This window comes from Larus michahellis, chromosome 3 (genome assembly GCF_964199755.1).
Source record: "Larus michahellis chromosome 3, bLarMic1.1, whole genome shotgun sequence".
Lineage (NCBI taxonomy): Eukaryota > Metazoa > Chordata > Aves > Charadriiformes > Laridae > Larus > Larus michahellis.
Window position 1 is genome coordinate 71,002,585 of NC_133898.1, and position 18,172 is coordinate 71,020,756.

Consider the following 18,172-nt stretch of genomic DNA (forward strand, 5'->3'; position numbering starts at 1 on the left):
AAGAAACTCGTTTGAATAGTTCTGGAGGAGCACGACTTAAAACAACTTTCACGGGCTGTGAACTGTTAGAAACTTTGGATTACCTTTTATTACTTTCTTTAAAGGGAGTTCAGTTCACTTACAGGGATAACAACATGTAAGTGTATCAGAGAGACTTGTCAAAGTATGTGACAATGAAAGACACTGAGTAGTATTTACCAAAAATTGTAAATGACTGAATCTTTTTGCTTACTTGAAATGACAGAACCATATTAAAGGATAAAATAACTTAGCTTCATTCAATAATGTAATACTGGTGAGACATAATGGCAGTTGAGTTTTAATAGCTTGAGTGAGCAGGTGTTGGAATGTTTGAGATTTAATTTCTAGAAGCAATTTTAAATTTTTTTTTTATCACTGCAAATGACATAATTTTAACCTGCTCCCTTCCTGATAATTGACATCTCTAGGAGCAGGTGCAAGTTATCTGTCTTTTAGGGTGATGTACATATGCCTCTTGCTTTCATGAGGGGGGAAAAAATCAACTTGCCTTTTTTTTCCCCCCTCTTATTCTGTGGTTTCTTAGGTAGTTGAGAGGAAATTCCGTCATTAAATTTAAAATCTGCACTAAAGACTTGTTCAGATTTTCTGCTTTGTATATGATCTAAGTTTTAGTAGAGGGATAACACAGTTTAAACCAATAAAAAGAAGTCCTAACTGCATAATGATTACTAGTTAGAAGCCAATGAAGATCCTATTGAGTTTGTTTACTGCAGTTAGTGTTCTAATTAAATATTTATAACAAAAAGCATTTAAAAGATGCCAGCACTGACCGTATTTTATGCACGCATGAACAAGTGAAATATATTGGAGTTGACATAGGTTCTATGGTTACTTTCAGTTTGGTAATACAAAGTAAAAATACGTTTGCTTAATGTACAATTAAGATCAGTTTTTAACCCTGGATTAAGAAGAGTATGAATGAACTTGATATGAAACAGATGTTTAATCGTATTTGGGTTTTGATTTGCAAATCTTTATTTCCTGACTACTCAGATGTGTAGACTAGTGTTTGAATAAACCAAAGTGGTCTGTTTAAAGTACCACATCTTTTATTTAGAAAAAGAAAAATAGGGATGACATTAAATTTGACACACTTTAAAAATACTGGTTCGTAGTGGGCCAACAGGCACCACTGAAAGTAATGTTTATATGTGAAGTCATCTCAAAGCCAAAAGGTCCTCTCTACATCTCTGCAAAGTTCATGCAGAGGGAATCAAACACCTTTCTTTCACCTCTGGCATCACTACAACCAAATGAACATATATGGTATAAATTCCCTATTTACATAGTCTAAATGTACATACCAATTTTGGCACCAACATACGAAATTACAAGAACAGTACCTTCCTTGCTCTTGCAGTACTCAAAATACTAAATCCTGAAGGAAGAAGAATTTGTCAGGGTTTTAAAATAGGTCTGAACATCTTCCCACAAATAAAAGTAGGCAAGTAACTCTCAGAAAGGTTAAAGTCACTAATGAGCTCTGAAAGTGGCTGAAATGAGTTTTATATCCCATATAAACATGGCCAACTGCACAGCTTGGTTTCACTGGAAAAAGGGGAAGTCATGGTGATAGCAGCAATGGGCTATTTTTACAGTTCATAAGTCATCTTTGCTGTGCTTTGAGCATGGATCCAGATGTTCTAGGTCTGAAAATGATCAACCGTTCCACTGCAGCAGTGTAACTTCTGCTTACTTGTGGGGTTTTTTTGGTTTTTTTTGTTTTAAAACCTGTGTTACTTCTGTGGTGGTCTGTTAGTACCATCCATCCCAGCCTATGGCTATGGTTACTCTTTGGCTTTCCTCCATGCTGTGGCTGACAAAATCCACCCCTCTTGTTCCCCCAGAAAAGGGCTTGTGTCCAGCCAGATCCAAGTCCCTGGGTCCTCCTCACTGTGTGGCATGGCCATGATGTAAGCTCCGGCACAGAGAGAAGATGGCTAATAGAGATGGTCTCTGGACTGCAGAGTAGGTTTCTGACATGGCCTGAAGGAGGAGTAACAGCACTAGGTTTGTCCTTGAGAGCTGAGGGACAGAGGATGTGTTGGTGGTGCCTGGCAACTGTGCCCAGTGCATGGTCACCAAGGGCAGGGACAGCTGCCTGGGCACAGGGGCTGCCTCAGGGCTAGCATCCCAAAGGTCTTTCTCTGAAGAATGCTGGACAAGAGGTCCATCGCAACAGGCTCTGCTAAAAAGTTTGTCCCCATCTTTCTTATAAGCCCCATTTAAGTACTGAAAGGCTGCAATAAGGTCTCCCTGGAGCCCTGTTTCTCCAGGCTGAATAACCACAACTATCTCAGCCTGTCTTCAGAGGAGATGGGCCCACTTTGTGAGCATGTCCAGGTTCCTCTGGATGGCATCCTGTCCCTCTGGCATGTCAACCACACCAGTCACATTGAGCCTGCTGTCAAGCAGCACCCCCAGATCCCTTTCTGCAGGGCCACTCCTCTCCAAATTTATACTTGTGCCTGGCATTACACTGTCCCAGGTGGGGAATCTAGCACTTGGTCTTTTTAAATTTCATGCCGTTGATGATTGCCTGATACTCCAATCTATCTAGATCCCTCTGCGAGGCCCTCTTGCCCTTTGAGAGAGGCAGTAGCACCTCCCAGTTTCGTATCCTCCGCAAACTTGCTAACGGTGTGTTCAACTCCTGCATCCAGATCACTGTTAAAAATATTGAACAGAACTGGTAGCCCTGAGGAGCATCACTAGTGTTTATATTGCATTTATAGCTGGCAACTCTTTTATAGCCAAACAGATCCATAATACCCTATTCTGATTCCTAACGACATAGAAATTTCCATTCTGTGCAATTGCTTTGCTCTAGTTTGCTGTTTTTGTGAGAAGGAGGTAAAGGACAGAAACCTTGTTACTCCAGGTTTTGTGAAGTTGTTGTATTATGCGGTGGCATCTGAGGTGTCTATATACATGGATGTGGAATTGGTACTGGAATAACCTTGGTGACGTATGTTCTTTGTATGTTCTACAAAAACCCCAAACATAACTTAGGGGCAATACTGAATACTGCTGTTCTGAGTACTGTTGTGTTTTAACTACTGTCTCTGGGAGCATGTCCTCACTTCTTCTCAGCCTCTTTGTATTGCTAGGCTGAATATGCTCTCCTTCCTGGGGAGGCTGAGTATGGACTCATGGTTTTACTGCCATTTCAGCATTAGAATCTGGAATAAGGAGATTTCCTTGTTTTTGGTACTAATGTTTGTTGTGCTATATACACACACATATATATATATATATGTGTGTGTATACCTATACATGAATGCATATCTATACATATAGGGTTAGCAATTATTTTACGTATTGCTTGTGACTATCACTTGACACCTCAACCAACTGGTAGAAAAAGAAATAGAATCCAGTTTGAAGAGAATGTTAAACTGTGTAAACCATGATGCTGCCTTCTTAGAGTTCCCTGATCTTCTATTAAATGGTTTATAACTTCTGAAATGACTGAATCACAACAGTTTGTTCTCTATGTAACTTCAGTTCTTGTTTGGAGACACTCTCCTAGGAGCACAGGGTTTTCCAGAAAAATTATATTATTGTGTAATTTAAACTGTGTAGTAAAGCCTGTCCCCAAAGGGATTACAAAAAAATTGTACTTGAAAAGTTTGGTTTTGCAAATTAAATGCTTTTGCAGATTTTTAAAACTGTATCACAATATAAAACAAAATATTAAAGAACTAGGAGTCTCTTAATTTTTCAAGAAGGATTTTATAGTGAGAATTGTTACTGGTACTGAGAGGCTTCTTATGCTTTTGAATCCATAACAGAGCTCTATAAATGTCACTTTCTGATGCTGTAACTTCTTCATATTGTGCTGCTGTCTAGAATGTAGACTAACGTAACTTGGTCTTCACGGCATGGTGTTGTCTTTCCTTATGTGCAAGAGCTATAAACTTACAAAAAGATCTTTAAAGATACAGCAGATATTGCCAGGGTATTCAAGTTCTGTGTTGACTGTGACTTCCTAAGAAGATACTGTGCGGTATTTTACTGTTCTATTAATATGTTTCCTGTAAATTTGGCTGCTTTATGTTTCTATATGTCAAAGACTTGATATTACTGTGGTTTTTAGTTTATGAACTTTTTATAAAGCTACATAATTGTCAACTGACGCCAGATATGGACTTAATGATACCATATATTATTTCTGCGCTAATCTGTAGAATTCCTTAACTGAAATACGTATACCTGGAACTTGCTGTTGCAAGGTGTGATCACTGATGTGCACAATGATTTAGGGAGAAAAATGATACTTATTGCATCTATCTAAGCAGGCTGAGATTCTTCAGACCCTCTCTTATGCTTTTCCTGCTTTTGATTTAGCTCTTTTCTATACAGCTGATTTTTTTTTTTTTTTTATTAAGCTGAAGGTGAGGCTGTCAAGAAAACTAAGCGGTTACTTCATACTGCTAGGGAAAACAAGTCATCTGTCTTTCTGAAGAGTAAAATTTTTGAAAGTACCAAACAGCTCCATATTTTGAAAGTGACTCTTAAGTTCCACTGGCTCGCTGTGATGCTTGGACTACTAAATGTGCTCATTTTATAAGTGTTTCCTTGAAAATTTTCTGATCTTTGGGACTGCTGAACAATGCAATCTTGAATAAATAAAGCTTTGGATTCTCGGGGAGTAAAACAACAATGCCTTCACTATTTGCTCAGTGCATACCTTCTCCTCTCCCGGCTGCCGGCTGTAACGTTCCGTGCGGCGGAGCTGAGCTGCAGGGAGGTGCCGAGCTGGGGCATGTTGTGAGCCCTCCGCGGCTGCTGGCAGGGACAATGGCTGCAGTGTCGCCAGGGCCTACGCAGGGGCAGTTGGTGGCGTTTCTGTGGAATTGCAGTGGTGTATGGCATCTGCTGACATCTGTAGGATAAGCAACTGTAAAAATTCCTTTAAGCTGCCAGGCCTCTGAAAATGCCATCTTGCGGCCTCATTGATAAATGCCACAAATAGCAGAACAGTCATGAAGGAGTTGGTTGAAACTGGGAGACTGCATGCCATTCATGTTCAACTTTTAACTCTGGAAAGAAATTGTCATCTTCCCCAGCCCAGAGTATGTGTTGTGAGACGTCTGCTCTAAAACTTCGTCTTCTGTCAGCTGTTATCTTCAGTACAACAGATCTTTCCCCTAAAACCTGGTGCACAGAAGTAAGGCCTGGGCCTGCTCTTCATTACTTGCACTAGGGAGATACAGGGTGCCCTTGTTTACGTTCCCAGCTCCAGGTACAAGAAAAATGGAACAAAGCTTCAGGACTAATTGCCATTTGCTTAAGCTGCAGTGATATTGAGCTACAGCAAGCAGCCTTTTTAGGAGTGTGTTAAAATTATGATTCACTCTTCAATTACTACTATAAAGTAGCAGGCTACAATATTGAAACTAACGTCAAGTAAAAATGTGGTGTGTGGTTTGTCTTTTTTTGTTACTGACTTCCACAAATATTATTTTTAGGAAGAGTGCATTTCTTTAAGACTGTTTCTTATTTTTCAGTATCCAGTAGATTTGTTAGGTTCTGGGAGAGTTCATAAATCTACAGATAGACAGCAGCCCTCTTATTTTCAGCCCCTCAAAACCTCTGCAGTATAGAGAGCTTATGCTCCGCGTACGCTTGTATGCTACTTGTACTGGTCACCGACTTCTGGTAGTCTGCTTGTTCTTTTGATCTCTTGAAAATGATAACATGCTTTGCTTTTCTTGGGAGTACATATCACATGATTCATAAAAGTAATTGAGATGTGTGCCAAAGTGCTTGAAACGCAGAGGTTAACAGAAATTAACACTGTAGGAAGTATATTAATTTTTAGAAGATACTAATACACAAAAAGTTCTCTCAAATGAAGGAGTCCGGTTATTTTAAAAATATCCAGAAAAGTAATTTAAGACCTAATTAGTGACACTGAATGGTGCAAAAATATTTAAATCGTTTTAGGTACTGAATTTTCCTTGTGCATTCAAGTCTATTTTTTTGATGAACTGAAAAAAATTGAAATGTCTTTATTTTTGTCAGTGATATGTGTATCTTTCAAAATGTTGTGAACAGTGTATCATAAAATAGATACAGCTTTATAATCTATTTTATTGATATTTAAAATTTTCCTAATATCAGTGAATTACAGTACCTGTAACAAGGATTTTACTGATTTTCTGATATTATTTTTTTCTTTTTTCTTTTTCTCCCCGCCCCCATCCCCCAGAAAAGAGCAAAAGGCCAAGTGCTATTTGACAAAGTGTGTGAACATCTCAATTTGTTGGAAAAGGACTACTTTGGGCTGGTGTTTTATGAGAATTCAGAACAGAAGGTAAGCCTGTATGAGGGTGTTATTTGTTTTTCTACATTGCTACCGACTTCAGTGGTTTAGTGAGGTATATTGTTGTAAATGTATACCATTACAAACACTTGAGTAAACTGTTCCAAAATGTCAATTCTAGTCTGCTGTAAACTTGCAACATGTGCAAGGTACCGATGTGTATGTTGATGTCTAAACAAACTGCCCATTTATTCTTTAGAGTGGGGGAACATTTGAAATATCTGCATTTTTGAGAAAACTAATCAAGTAATTGCTAGGCTTAATAGTAAACCAGTAAAATAGTGTGGTAAAACAGTATTCCATCCCTGCAAGTGAAGATAGGGCATTTTAACTAATATCCTTGTCTTAACAGTTTGACAACTCCCCAAATTTCAGAACACTTTAATTATTTGCATTTTTTAAAAAAAACAAGCAAACAAAACTTTGGATGATAAATAATTAAAAAAAAAAAACCCTTCTAACTGTCTTTCCAACGATTTTGCTGTCTTTTCTCATGTATGTTTAGTAATGCTTTGAATAGGAACATGAAGAAAATCTTGCCCCTAAGTCTGTAACTATTATGCATTTGAGTTCCTTCTTTATTAATTTTAATCTTATACAAAATTTTGGCATTTGTAAAGATGAGACTGGAGCTAGCCCATCACTAGGGGATGCTAATTTTAGAAATGAAGAGGTGTTTTGATATGACTATATTAAAATAGGATCTCTTAAGTACTTTTTGGTAAGTTATTTTCAGTCTCCTTTTGCACTTGCTTACACGTTGGATAGTCAAGCACATCTAGATAGCTGAGCTGAGAAAAATCTTAAATCAGTTGGTGGCATGCATTCCACTAATTACCAAAAGCCAATTTAGTTTTTTCCAGGACCTAAACATCTACAGTTAATTATGGACCATCTGTCACTTTGTTCATGAACTAAAGATATGCCTGTGGTCATCTTTTCCCTTGTAAAGAAAGCAGACTAACAATTACAAATTGAGGTGGAAAAAAATTCTTTTAATCTCTGTATTTGTAGCAGGAAACATCATCATATGACTGCTATACTTAGTCTAGAAGCTTTTTCTTTTTTCTGTCGTATTTCTCATGTCACTATTGTGTTTGAAATGAACTCTAATTTAGTGGTCTGAATAAATCTGAATTTCTAGTAACTTCCATTCAAATAGTTGTTTCCTAGAGTTATTTGCTTTGCTGCAAGGCTTTCTGTGCAGCATTGAGCAAAATACTCAATCCCTCTGTATTAAGGATCCCCATATATAAAATGGGCTTGATGTATTTTTACTTGGTTATTTTATTTTTTGTTCTTAATTTGTAAACCATTTATAGAAATTATACAAGTGTAACAATGAAGAGCATCTCAGTTGATGCTCTGAGAAATATCATAATCTTAATTATTATTTGTTGTTATCACGTGTCCCTTTATTTGTGCTACTGACTGTTGAAAAATCTATACACACAGAGCGAAGTAACATAAAACAACAGCCTGATCTCTGGCAAGAAAGAAAGGTCTAATAGCAGACCTGGGATCCTTGAACTATACCAGGGAAGAGGCCACTTGAGTAGATCCTAGGAGGGAGCCTTTGGCTTTTTAAAGTAGAGCAGAAAAGCCTGGATTGGTGTAGTTATGTCCGTTTTGTTTTCCTTTTCTAATGTGCTTTTAGTTGGACTAAGAGATTCTTGGTATTCCTCAGTCATGCAAATGCAGAAACAGAGTACCACGACCTAAAAAGAACCCATCTGTTTTTTCGTATGTCTTTATCATTGGACGTATTAAAAACTTGACTGGGTGTGAGCCTGGTCAACCTGATCTAATTCAAAGCTGGCTTTGCCTTGAATCACAGTTGGACCAGTTATCCCCAGAGGCCCCTTTTAGCCTAAATGAGTCTTTGAGCTCTCTATCATTGGCTGTGGAGGTGCTACTGTAGCAGCACTCATAAGCGAGGTATTTAAATAAATTAAATTAGAAATATCTGGATAATGGGGTCACTCTGGTTCAATTATGTATATGTCCAGGCTAAGTCTAGCACTCTATTCCAAAGAAGAGTAGACCGCTTGTGACCTGAATTATGGACAGCAGCAGCCTTTTATTTAAAAACTTCTGGAGAAATGTGGTCCAATTTGTTATGAAGACTAAAAACCCACAGTTGTTGGATTTTTGTCGTCTTCATCCAAGTAAGTTCTTACTGTTATTTGGAAAAACTGAAAAAGGAGTCAGATCTTCATTTCCCACTTCCTACTTTCTATTGCAGGATTAAGCTTAATTTATGGTGAACTGCAGCAACTACAAGATTTTGAATGCCAGTGAGTAACAGTGAAGGAGGGGTTTATTTTAGATATTTCCTGTCTGGATAGCCCATATGCTCTAGATTGTACCCTAAGTTCCATTATATGGATGGTACTATGCCTCTGGTGCAGCTCTAAGTTGTAATTGCCAGATGAGTGGGAATACCCAGGTTTTCAAAGAAGAATTTGAAAACGTGTGCTTTGGCATGAACTAGTCACTTGGCTAAGTGCTTACAGTCTTTTGCAGATTGGACAGTCTGTACTGTAACGTGCACATTTATATAGGCTTGCTTATTTTTATTGCTATTGTCACTCAAGCTAACCTAATTCAAAGCTACCACTTCTGCACAGCACCGTGTTTGGAAGTTTGTACACCAGTTATAGTATAAACATATCCTGATAATGTGAAGTGTAGCTCCTGCAGTGTCTTAGTATGGCAAGATTACCGTTTGTGTGCTGAGAAAGTTCCCCCTCCTCAACTGCCATTTCTTTCATGCTGTTAAGCTTGAAATTTTATAGCTAGACAGAATGTGCTCAGTAAGACTGGAGCACTCATTTTTGTTATCAAAGGGATTTTTTTAATTCATGGATGAAGATCATTTAAATTGTTTCCAGTATGTAATATTTGTGGTATAGTTTTAATGAATGCTTCTGTCTTAGGGTTTTTAAGTGTCTCAACTTTTTCTCATTCTTAAAAAAAAAAAAGAAAAGGCAAAACCAAACCATTTAACATTTTATTTTTTGATTTAATTAATAGATGGAAGTGTGGGGGGCTGATCAGTTTTGTTCAGCCATAGCTGCCAAAGAAAGCTTGGGGACTTGGAACTCTTACTGGTTTTAGGGCCTTCTCTTTTGTTCACCTCTATAGTAAGTTTGAATTCTTTTTTTCATCTCAGTTCCAGTTCTTTCTGATGCGTTTTTTTCTTCTGACTGTTAACCTCTTCAGATTAAAGTGCCCCAAATCTCTGACCTCCAGGCCCGTCAGTACTAAATGCTGAATGATGTGTTTTTCTCATTCTTGTGCACTCATCACAGCCACCCATTTATGAGCCAGCTGTTGAACTCGACGGCAGCTGTGGGGTGTGGAAACTGAATGCCAGGCACTCTTTTGAATTAGAGCTGCTCCCTAATGCACCATCGGGGTACCATTGGAGGAGGAGTCCCATTTTCTCTTTGGGTGTTCTGTGCAGCTGGGAGAGATGTTGTGTCTTCAAATCAGACTCATTTTTGTTAGCTTTAATACACATTTTAAAACTATTTAGGTCAAATTACTCATTAATGATTTCTTTTGTTGTTTTGCAAATGTTAAATTTATTGGTCTAAAGTTTAGTTAGTGATTTCATTGCAGTACACCCTCAAAAATTTATGAATGCTCCATTCACACTGTAATTGGTCTGCAGAAGTGTTAGAAAGCTTCTGCTCTTATGTTCTGGGCACCAGCTGGAAATGCTGCTTTTCTGGATTTGTACAAAATACTTTTGTACTGGTAGAGAACATTTTGTTGTTCTTAGACAATTCATTACTTTGTGTCATCTACAACCTTACCATTCACAAATTAAAACAAATAGATTTCTGCCTACTGGAGCAAAGTAGTGTGTATACACTTTGTCTTTTGTTTTGAAAGACAGACCTGTCTATTCTGCATTAAGAGGTCTATTTCAGGGTAGATTCTTTCAATAGTGTTTGTTTTATCCATAACAGAAGACACAGATGCAACAAAAACCACCCCTGTAATTATACATATAAATGGAATATAAGCATCTGATTTTATTTGACAGAACAGTAATGAAAGTTAGTGGCAGAGTCTGTTTCCAATAAGCTTACTTCAGGAAAATGAACTGTATAACTTCTGTAAAGAAATGATTATTCTTCTCATCTTGCAGCTTATTCTGTATTGTATGTTCTTTTCTCCTACTTTATAATAATAAAAGATAAAGCACTGAAAGTAACATATACTCACGAATGCTAGTTTTCTGCTGTCGTTACACCATGCTATATTCTATACTTACTTACTTACTTTACTTCATACTATACTTCATCTAAAATTTCAGAGTTTAAGCTACTTGTAGTTATCTCTGTAATTGGAAGCATATGGCTGTGTATCATTTCGGAGTGGAATTCATGCCAAAACTGAAAACCTAGGATGATAATTAGCTGAAGTGAGTCTCAGTTAAAATTATTTGAAGACTTCTGTTGTCTTCCAAGGCCTTTTCATGTCAAGGCTCTTCCAACAGATAGCAGTTTTTCTGACTTAAGCAGAATAAATGGTATCCAGATTTCTTGGAGGAGTGTTTTGTATATCTTCCTTTGTAACAATTATAGTAGCTATGAAATGTAGAGGTTGCAGACCTCTTTAAGCAAGAAATGTGAAATTATTATATTTTTTTTTAATTACATCTATAAAAATGATGAGAAGGGGTTTTTGCATTTAATTTGTAAATGATGTTTGTCTAAATATACACGGTGCTTTTGTGCCGAAATCAGCTTGGATCAAGGTCATTTATAACAGGGAACTTAATATTTTTGGGGTAATACTCATAGAAGTCACATCCTTTATCAGCAGAAGTGATCTACAAAAAAGATTTGTAGTAGTGCAAAATTGTGTAGGTCCACATTCTCTTAATCCATACAGACCCATAAAACTGTAGACTAGAATGTTTTGTCTCTTGAAATAAATTTGACTTTGGGTGGAAAAGCCTGTGGTAAAGACGGAGGGATATGATGTTAGAAAACAATTGGGTCTGGAGTTTGGTACCTGAAGGTGACTGAAAGGTGAGTCACGTTATACCCAGTATCCTCTACTTGGCTGGGTAAGCAAGGAACATTGGTAGAGATGTGCCTTCAGCAACACTTGTGCTGGCACTGGGGGTCCCCTCTGACTTTAAAGCTGCTAGTATGTGCAGTGGTTTGTGGAAATGCAAATGTCATCCTTGAGCTTATAAGTCAGTTGCTGATTCCTCCCTACTTTGCACATCTCTCTTTGAAATGTGCCAAGTCTTGCTGGCAGGCTGGTTGTGTGCATGTGTATTTCTGCCATGTGTATGCTTGTGTATGTGTGTCTGGCTGTGGGAAATAAACGTTCAAACACTGTCTAACGTAAATTCGCAAGAATTGCAGTTAAAAGGCTTATGTTTCTAGTCTCTCGTTCAATCTATTTACTGACATGTATGGGTAAAAGTAATAAACAGGATTGTCTGAGTTACTGATGATTATACATGACTGATTTCTTAGTCTCACTTCCCAAAGTTAGATTTTGGATGATCAGTCACAAAAAAGTCTCTTTGCGCAGATCAGTGTTAACCAAAATGCATGAACTATGTAATAGGTTGCATAGATTATATAAAAATATTTTTGGTATTGAGGATAGAACACATTTATAGTGAATCATCTAAATATGAAAAACTGACTTTTATTTGTGTTGCCTAAAATAGAGCTGAGCATCTAGATTTCGACCTTGCTAGTGTATCAGCGTTAACATAATACATGTTCACAGAGAACTTTGCTTTCGGGGAGGTCAGAAAAAAAGCATGACATTTGATTAGGTTTTTCCAAGCATCTTTTAATGTTATCAGAACTAAAATGTATACGCCTTAAGACAAATGATGGGAATAGTAAGTGTCTGGAGTTCAAGAGCAATATTGTCTTAAGTAACTATATGGGCATATAAGCACAGACGTGTAGAGATTACGTAGCCGTTCTTGAAAAGTTTGCTTATGTCAATAAAAGGAGTATTGCGTTTGTCAGTTGTAATTTGCTAGACCACCTCCACTGTAAGACTGTCCATTTTTAAAATTACAGGTCATAAATAGTCTAAAAGAATAAGACAACCATGAAGACAGTGGCATTACACAGTTTCTCTCATGTTCGTGGGTGGGGAGACATGCTAGCAAATCACAAGTTCAATTTTAGAATTCTCTGGGTTATTTTAAAATAGAACAGATGTCTGAACAATACAAATTGTAACTGCACTGTATGAAATTACTTCACCATGTCCAGTCTGAAATGATTTTTAAATGCTGCCTGTGGTTTTGTTTTTTTCTTTTTTTTTTTTTTTTTTCTTTTCCAGAACTGGCTAGATTCTTCTAAGGAAATTAAGAGACAAATTCGAAGTAAGTACTTCTGTATTCAGCTGTTATGCTCCTTTTATTTCCTCACAGAAATATTCCTCATAAACAGAGTAGCCTGGATGTTGACTAAATTGTATACTTAGAAAATTAAAATAATTTATATCTGATAATGATGTATTCAGCCTTAGAACAGAAAGCAAAGCTTCTATTTCTGTCCGCTGTCCAAGAAGGAGAGAAAGAATTACTCAGCCTTGTGCTGTAGAAGTTAATCATTATACTGGCTGCTGCCTCCAAATTTTGCTGTGTTGTATGTAACTAATAGTTGAGCTTTTTGCATCCTGAAACCATAAATGTTTTTCAACTTTGTGCTGATATTTGGGTTATGGGATGGAGAATATCATCTTGCAAAGATGGTCATGGTTGTTGCTATAGGATTGTCTAACTTCAAGACTCACCAGAATAATATGAAATTATGAAAAGAGAATCAATGTGTCTTACAGAAAATGGATATTCTTCGATACTGATCAGTCCAGCATTGGTTTTTTTGATGTATCCATCATTTCTAGAATGGAAATAAAATAGAGAACATAATCTTGGAATGTCTCTCTACAGTGCTTTTCAGACTGATTTAATATGAAGGGTCTTTCTGCTTCCTATACTATACACAATGAGTAATTTATTTTAGTCTGCATAAAACTCAGTCAAAACTCTTCACTAGCCAGATAGCTTTTGTAGTAGCTAGGGGAGTGGATGGAGAGTAAATTTAGGAGATACTCTTCCTGAGTCTAGAAGTCACAAAATAAGTAGCCACTAAGAAGTGCTAGACAGCCCTTGACCTTACTGAAAAATCTTCTCATTTCTTTATTCATTTATGGACAATGCAGGGATTTTTTTGTTGTTGTTTTGTTTTTGATGGAAACCTTTTTTTGGTAGTGTTTGATAGAAAATATAAGTGAGGAGGAGATGATGATGATAATAAGATTTACATGTCTACATTTCCAACACAACAAGAATTTAAGTTGTTTAAGAAACTGACTTTGAACTTTTTTGGGGAATGTGATCCAGTGGGAGCACTTGTAGTTAAGAACAGCAGCGTGTTATTTACAGTGATAAACAGGTGGTTTTTTTACTATTGTTAATTTCCTATTTTAAGGCGGCATTCATACTTTTTCAGAAATCATAGTGGTGTTAATTCTTTCTTTATACCTTACTAGGAAGGTGTCGTGTGTATTTTCAGTGAAGAAATGGAAGTTACAGAAGTTTCCTTGGAAAATATTTTTTTGATCTAACATGCTCTTGTAAAAGCAAACTAGACCTATTAAAATAGTGAATGTATTAATATACTGTTGCAAGTAGAGGCCATCCTTTTAATTAAGGAAAAGTTACTGGTACTGTGACTTCTTATTCTGTAGGTCTTCAGTAAAAACCTATTAGTTGTCCAAATACATGGGTTAAAGGCTGTTTTGTTTGGATTTAGCATTTGACAAAATATTGAGGACACTGATTCTTTTTGTTATTGTCTTCTGTAGTGATCTGCATGCTATCTAGCCTACAAATACGTGTCATGAATCTGAAATGTAGGAATTGACCTGAAAAATTTTTGGATGCAGTATACAACATTGTTTTAATACTGTATAATATGTACTACAAAAATATTTCAAGGTGATGTGATTTTTCATACAGCATGAAGATCAACATTGTATACTGGAGATCATGTCCAGTTTCTTGAATTAGGCATCATGACTGGAATTTTTCCTCTGGTTTGTAGCACTTCAGAGCTGATAGATATCGTGTGTAAGGCAAACAATGAAGTAAGAACACCATTTTAAGTATTTTTAAAATGAAACTTGCTTACATCAATTTGCAAGTAATCAACATACTGTGAGTTGTGTCCCTCATAATCAGTATATTAAAGTTTCCAGATATTGGAATGTAACTGCAAAAGACAAATTTTATCCCCCAATTACATGAGTATAAAGTAATGAGGCTTTTCTTTGTTTCAGGCTTAGTTCTAAATATATTTCTCTTTGAATCAAGAATGCAAATCTTATGTACATAAACTCAGTTCTAATAAGTTAAAGGTACCTGTAAAACCTACTAGTCCATTTGAACGTTTGACACAAAGAAACTAATTTCTTTTTCTCTTGTACAGCACAAACTGAAGTACTAGCTTGCTAGGCAAGCGTATCTGGACAAATACATTGATCTGAACACACAAAGGTGACAAATTTGGAAGTGGAGTTCAGCACATCAGTTTGCAACTTAATACTTATAACAATCTCTGTCTCTCTCTTACATGTGAGCAATACCAGTACTCTGCACGATGGGCATGTATGTACCACCTGTGACTGAAATAAGAATACTGTAGTCTCCCCCAAGTCATGTTCTGCATCACACTGCCTCTTGTTAAGTCAAGGTCCTAAAGCCTTCTATGTGATCTCTCATTTTCTCTAGATTGGCCTTTGGCTGGGCAGCTATGTTGGATCTCAGCAATTACCAATGTTACTTCGGCTAAAGAACCTGATCTACAAATTACTTGCTCTGTTCTCAGGGCTATGAAGGTGGCAAAAAGCTTGTTTGTTTTCAGCCAGCCTGATCTCTTCAGGAAAATTAATTCTTGAGGTTTTTTTAACTCATGTAATTGGATATCCACTGGCATGTGTTAAAACCTTGTAATTACCCACCTGTCGTTGATTGAATTACTTAATTTCTGTCACTATCATGTTGAAAACTGCTACACCTAAAGTTGATTCAGGCTTTTGCAAAATCGAGAATTTCAGCTCGGATATAGTGATGGTACAAGCAGTAGCAACTGACCTTAGAATAGTCAAATCCCAGACCTCACAGAGAGTGTGGTGGTTCACCCTTATATAAAATTTAATTTGAGAATCTGTCTGTGTGAGATGTTGTACATGCACTTTATATAGAACACATGATGTTCCACTCAGTTTTGTGGGGGGGTATTTTCATTCCTCTCATCCTCAGTGTAACAGGGTTGCATGAGTAAACTACATAAACTTGACTTCATCACAGCTAATTGCAGTTGAAGACCAGTCTTTTGTCTGCACTTCAAATGTTCACAGTTAAATCATGGGTAAAGATTCGAGATGTGAACGTGTAAGCCATCAGTTCGGGGGAACCTAATTATTTGCTCTTGCTGTTTGTGTAATGGAAATATATGAACATGAGTTATAGAACTTCTCACAAGTTTTGAGACTATTTTTGGGATATGTCCTGGTTTTGGTGTGGATATAATTTATACTCTTCCAAATAGATATAATTTATACTCTTCCAAATAGATATTTAACTTCCATGCTGTGTGAAATAGTTGCTTACATTCAAGGTAATGTTATGTCAGTTAAATCTATTTCCAGTCTGCAGCATGATTAGTATTTTTATTACCAAAAAAAAAATCTCTATGATAAAATATAGAAACTTCCCTGTCTCATATCCTGTCTTTTTTTCTTAAAAAAAAAAAAGAGGATTTGGATGTTCTGAGGGCAGAATAGACTGGTGTAGGTGTGTTTTTCTGTGCATTCTCATCTGATAAAGGATAAATTTAGATGGTTTTGCTATTGAAGTTAGCTGTAAAGTTGTCTTATTGCCTTTTGTCAGGAGAATGTTTCTTTAGCCAGAAAGATTCTAGAAGCTCATCACTACCTAGAATATGATTAATCTGATCCTAATCTAGGTTAACTCTGTCTACCTAAGGTGATTGCACTTGTTTTCTTGAAGGAACAGGCACTTTCAGCAGGTGAGTTGAGTGCGTTCTGAAATGGGTGCCTGAGACAGGAACCAAACCAGCCTTTGCAAATGTTTGTTTTTTTTCCATTGGCTATAAAGGGCATGGGTTGTGTCTTATGTAGATAACTAAATTTCAGTAGTCAAGGGTTGAATGAAACTGTATCCACTGGCATCAAAAAAGATAATGGTTTTGGTGATAGAAAAGTTACTTCCTTTTCAAAAAAGAGCGATTGACTGAAGGAGTGAAGACAAAAAACTTGATTTGCTTGTTACTTGATTCAGTTTAATTTTTGAGGGAGTTGAGAGAAATCCTCTGTAATTCTGTAGAAGTGGATTGGAACAGATGAAACAGTACAATAGGTAAGGCAGCTGGTGGCAAATCTTGGGCTACAAGTTTAAACCTGGCTCCTTATTCATGTTGAAGGCCGTTCTCAGCATCCTTTTGTTTATGGTCATCCAGTCATTCAGATTGGGGAATATAAAAACAGCCAAATGGAATACTGGCTTTCTGTTTGAGACGTAAGTAGCCAAGAATTAAGGTAGTTCTGGGAATGTTGTGGAGTTGAAATGGATTTTTGATACTGGTTCTGTGGTATATCCTGCAATACAGCCTAAGCATCTTAAGTGCTTAGGAAAGAGGATGATATGGAAGGGTAATGATACGGTTAAATAGGTATATTTTCAAATTGCACAGTAAACCAAATGGTGATAAACTCATAAATACAATTATGTGAGAATAATACAGCATGAGTTTGAAATTTTGCAACACAGTAGACTGAAATATTTAAGAAATTTGTGTTTAAAGTGCTAAGGGAAGTTAGAATTAATTAAGCAATAGTCTTGCATTTTAAATGTACGGCTCTGGCTGTCTGATTTTACTAACAAAACACAGTTAAGCTCAGGCATCAAAATACGGTCGTTACTTTATGCAGGGACGCTTTATTTTATATCCATCTCTTTTATGTAATTAAATACACATCTGTAAAAGTTGTAGCTAATTTCGATCTAAGCTAATTACACTAGAGTCTAGCTTATAGTTGGTGAAGAGAAATAAGCACCTGTGCTAGGGAAGAGTTGTCCTGCAGAAGTGCTCCTGTTTGTCTACTAATTTTAAAGAATGATTTTGCAATTTGGAGATGTCTGAACTTGTGAGCTGAATCTTGTTAGTCCATCTAGGGCTGGCTGGACTCTGCCGTTTTTTTTCTATGTATTTTTGAAAATGTGTACTGGATATGGATCTTATTTCTTTAATTTTCTTGAAAGTAACTTAAGAAAAATTATAGAAGAAGTAATTTTCTTAATTTTACAGGGCTTTTTTCATCTATCTGTAAGCAGTTTATCTGTCCAAATCACACAGTACCCGAAAAATATTAGCTGAGACACAGAGGTATCATCAGCAAAAACCAAAAAAAAGCCTTTACTGGAAAAAAAAACCCTCACTGATTTCCCAGTTTGAATGGGATGAATCACGTTAATTGTATGCTGCTAGCTGGTTGGTTATATTGCATTCTTTTTCTCTAAGAATGTGCCTGAAGTTGCCACAGAAGCATTTTTGAGGTAACATGCTGGCTAGAAAAAATTTTGACATTTCTATTGTCCATACCATTAAATATCAAAACAGAGAGCCTTATCAGGGACAGAATGCTAAATATCATTTTAAATATCAGATTTATTTATTTATTTTTGTCTTGGACACCAATTCAAAGTGC

The 18,172-nt window shown here is 36.6% G+C and overlaps 1 protein-coding gene across 20 annotated transcripts in view; it reads left to right on the plus strand.

Annotated features, from left to right (window-relative positions):
* EPB41L2 (erythrocyte membrane protein band 4.1 like 2) overlaps nucleotides 1-18,172 on the plus strand; it is a 121,802-nt gene that overhangs the window by 60,885 nt on the left and 42,745 nt on the right. For all 20 annotated transcript variants that reach the window (XR_012586227.1, XM_074580715.1, XM_074580719.1 and 17 more), the window contains 2 exons: nucleotides 6,260-6,364; nucleotides 12,719-12,761. Coding sequence is in view for 19 of the 20 variants with exons in the window: in XM_074580715.1 (XP_074436816.1) it covers nucleotides 6,260-6,364; nucleotides 12,719-12,761 (148 nt within the window). In the remaining variant the exon portion in view is untranslated. The remainder of the gene's footprint in view (nucleotides 1-6,259; nucleotides 6,365-12,718; nucleotides 12,762-18,172) is intronic.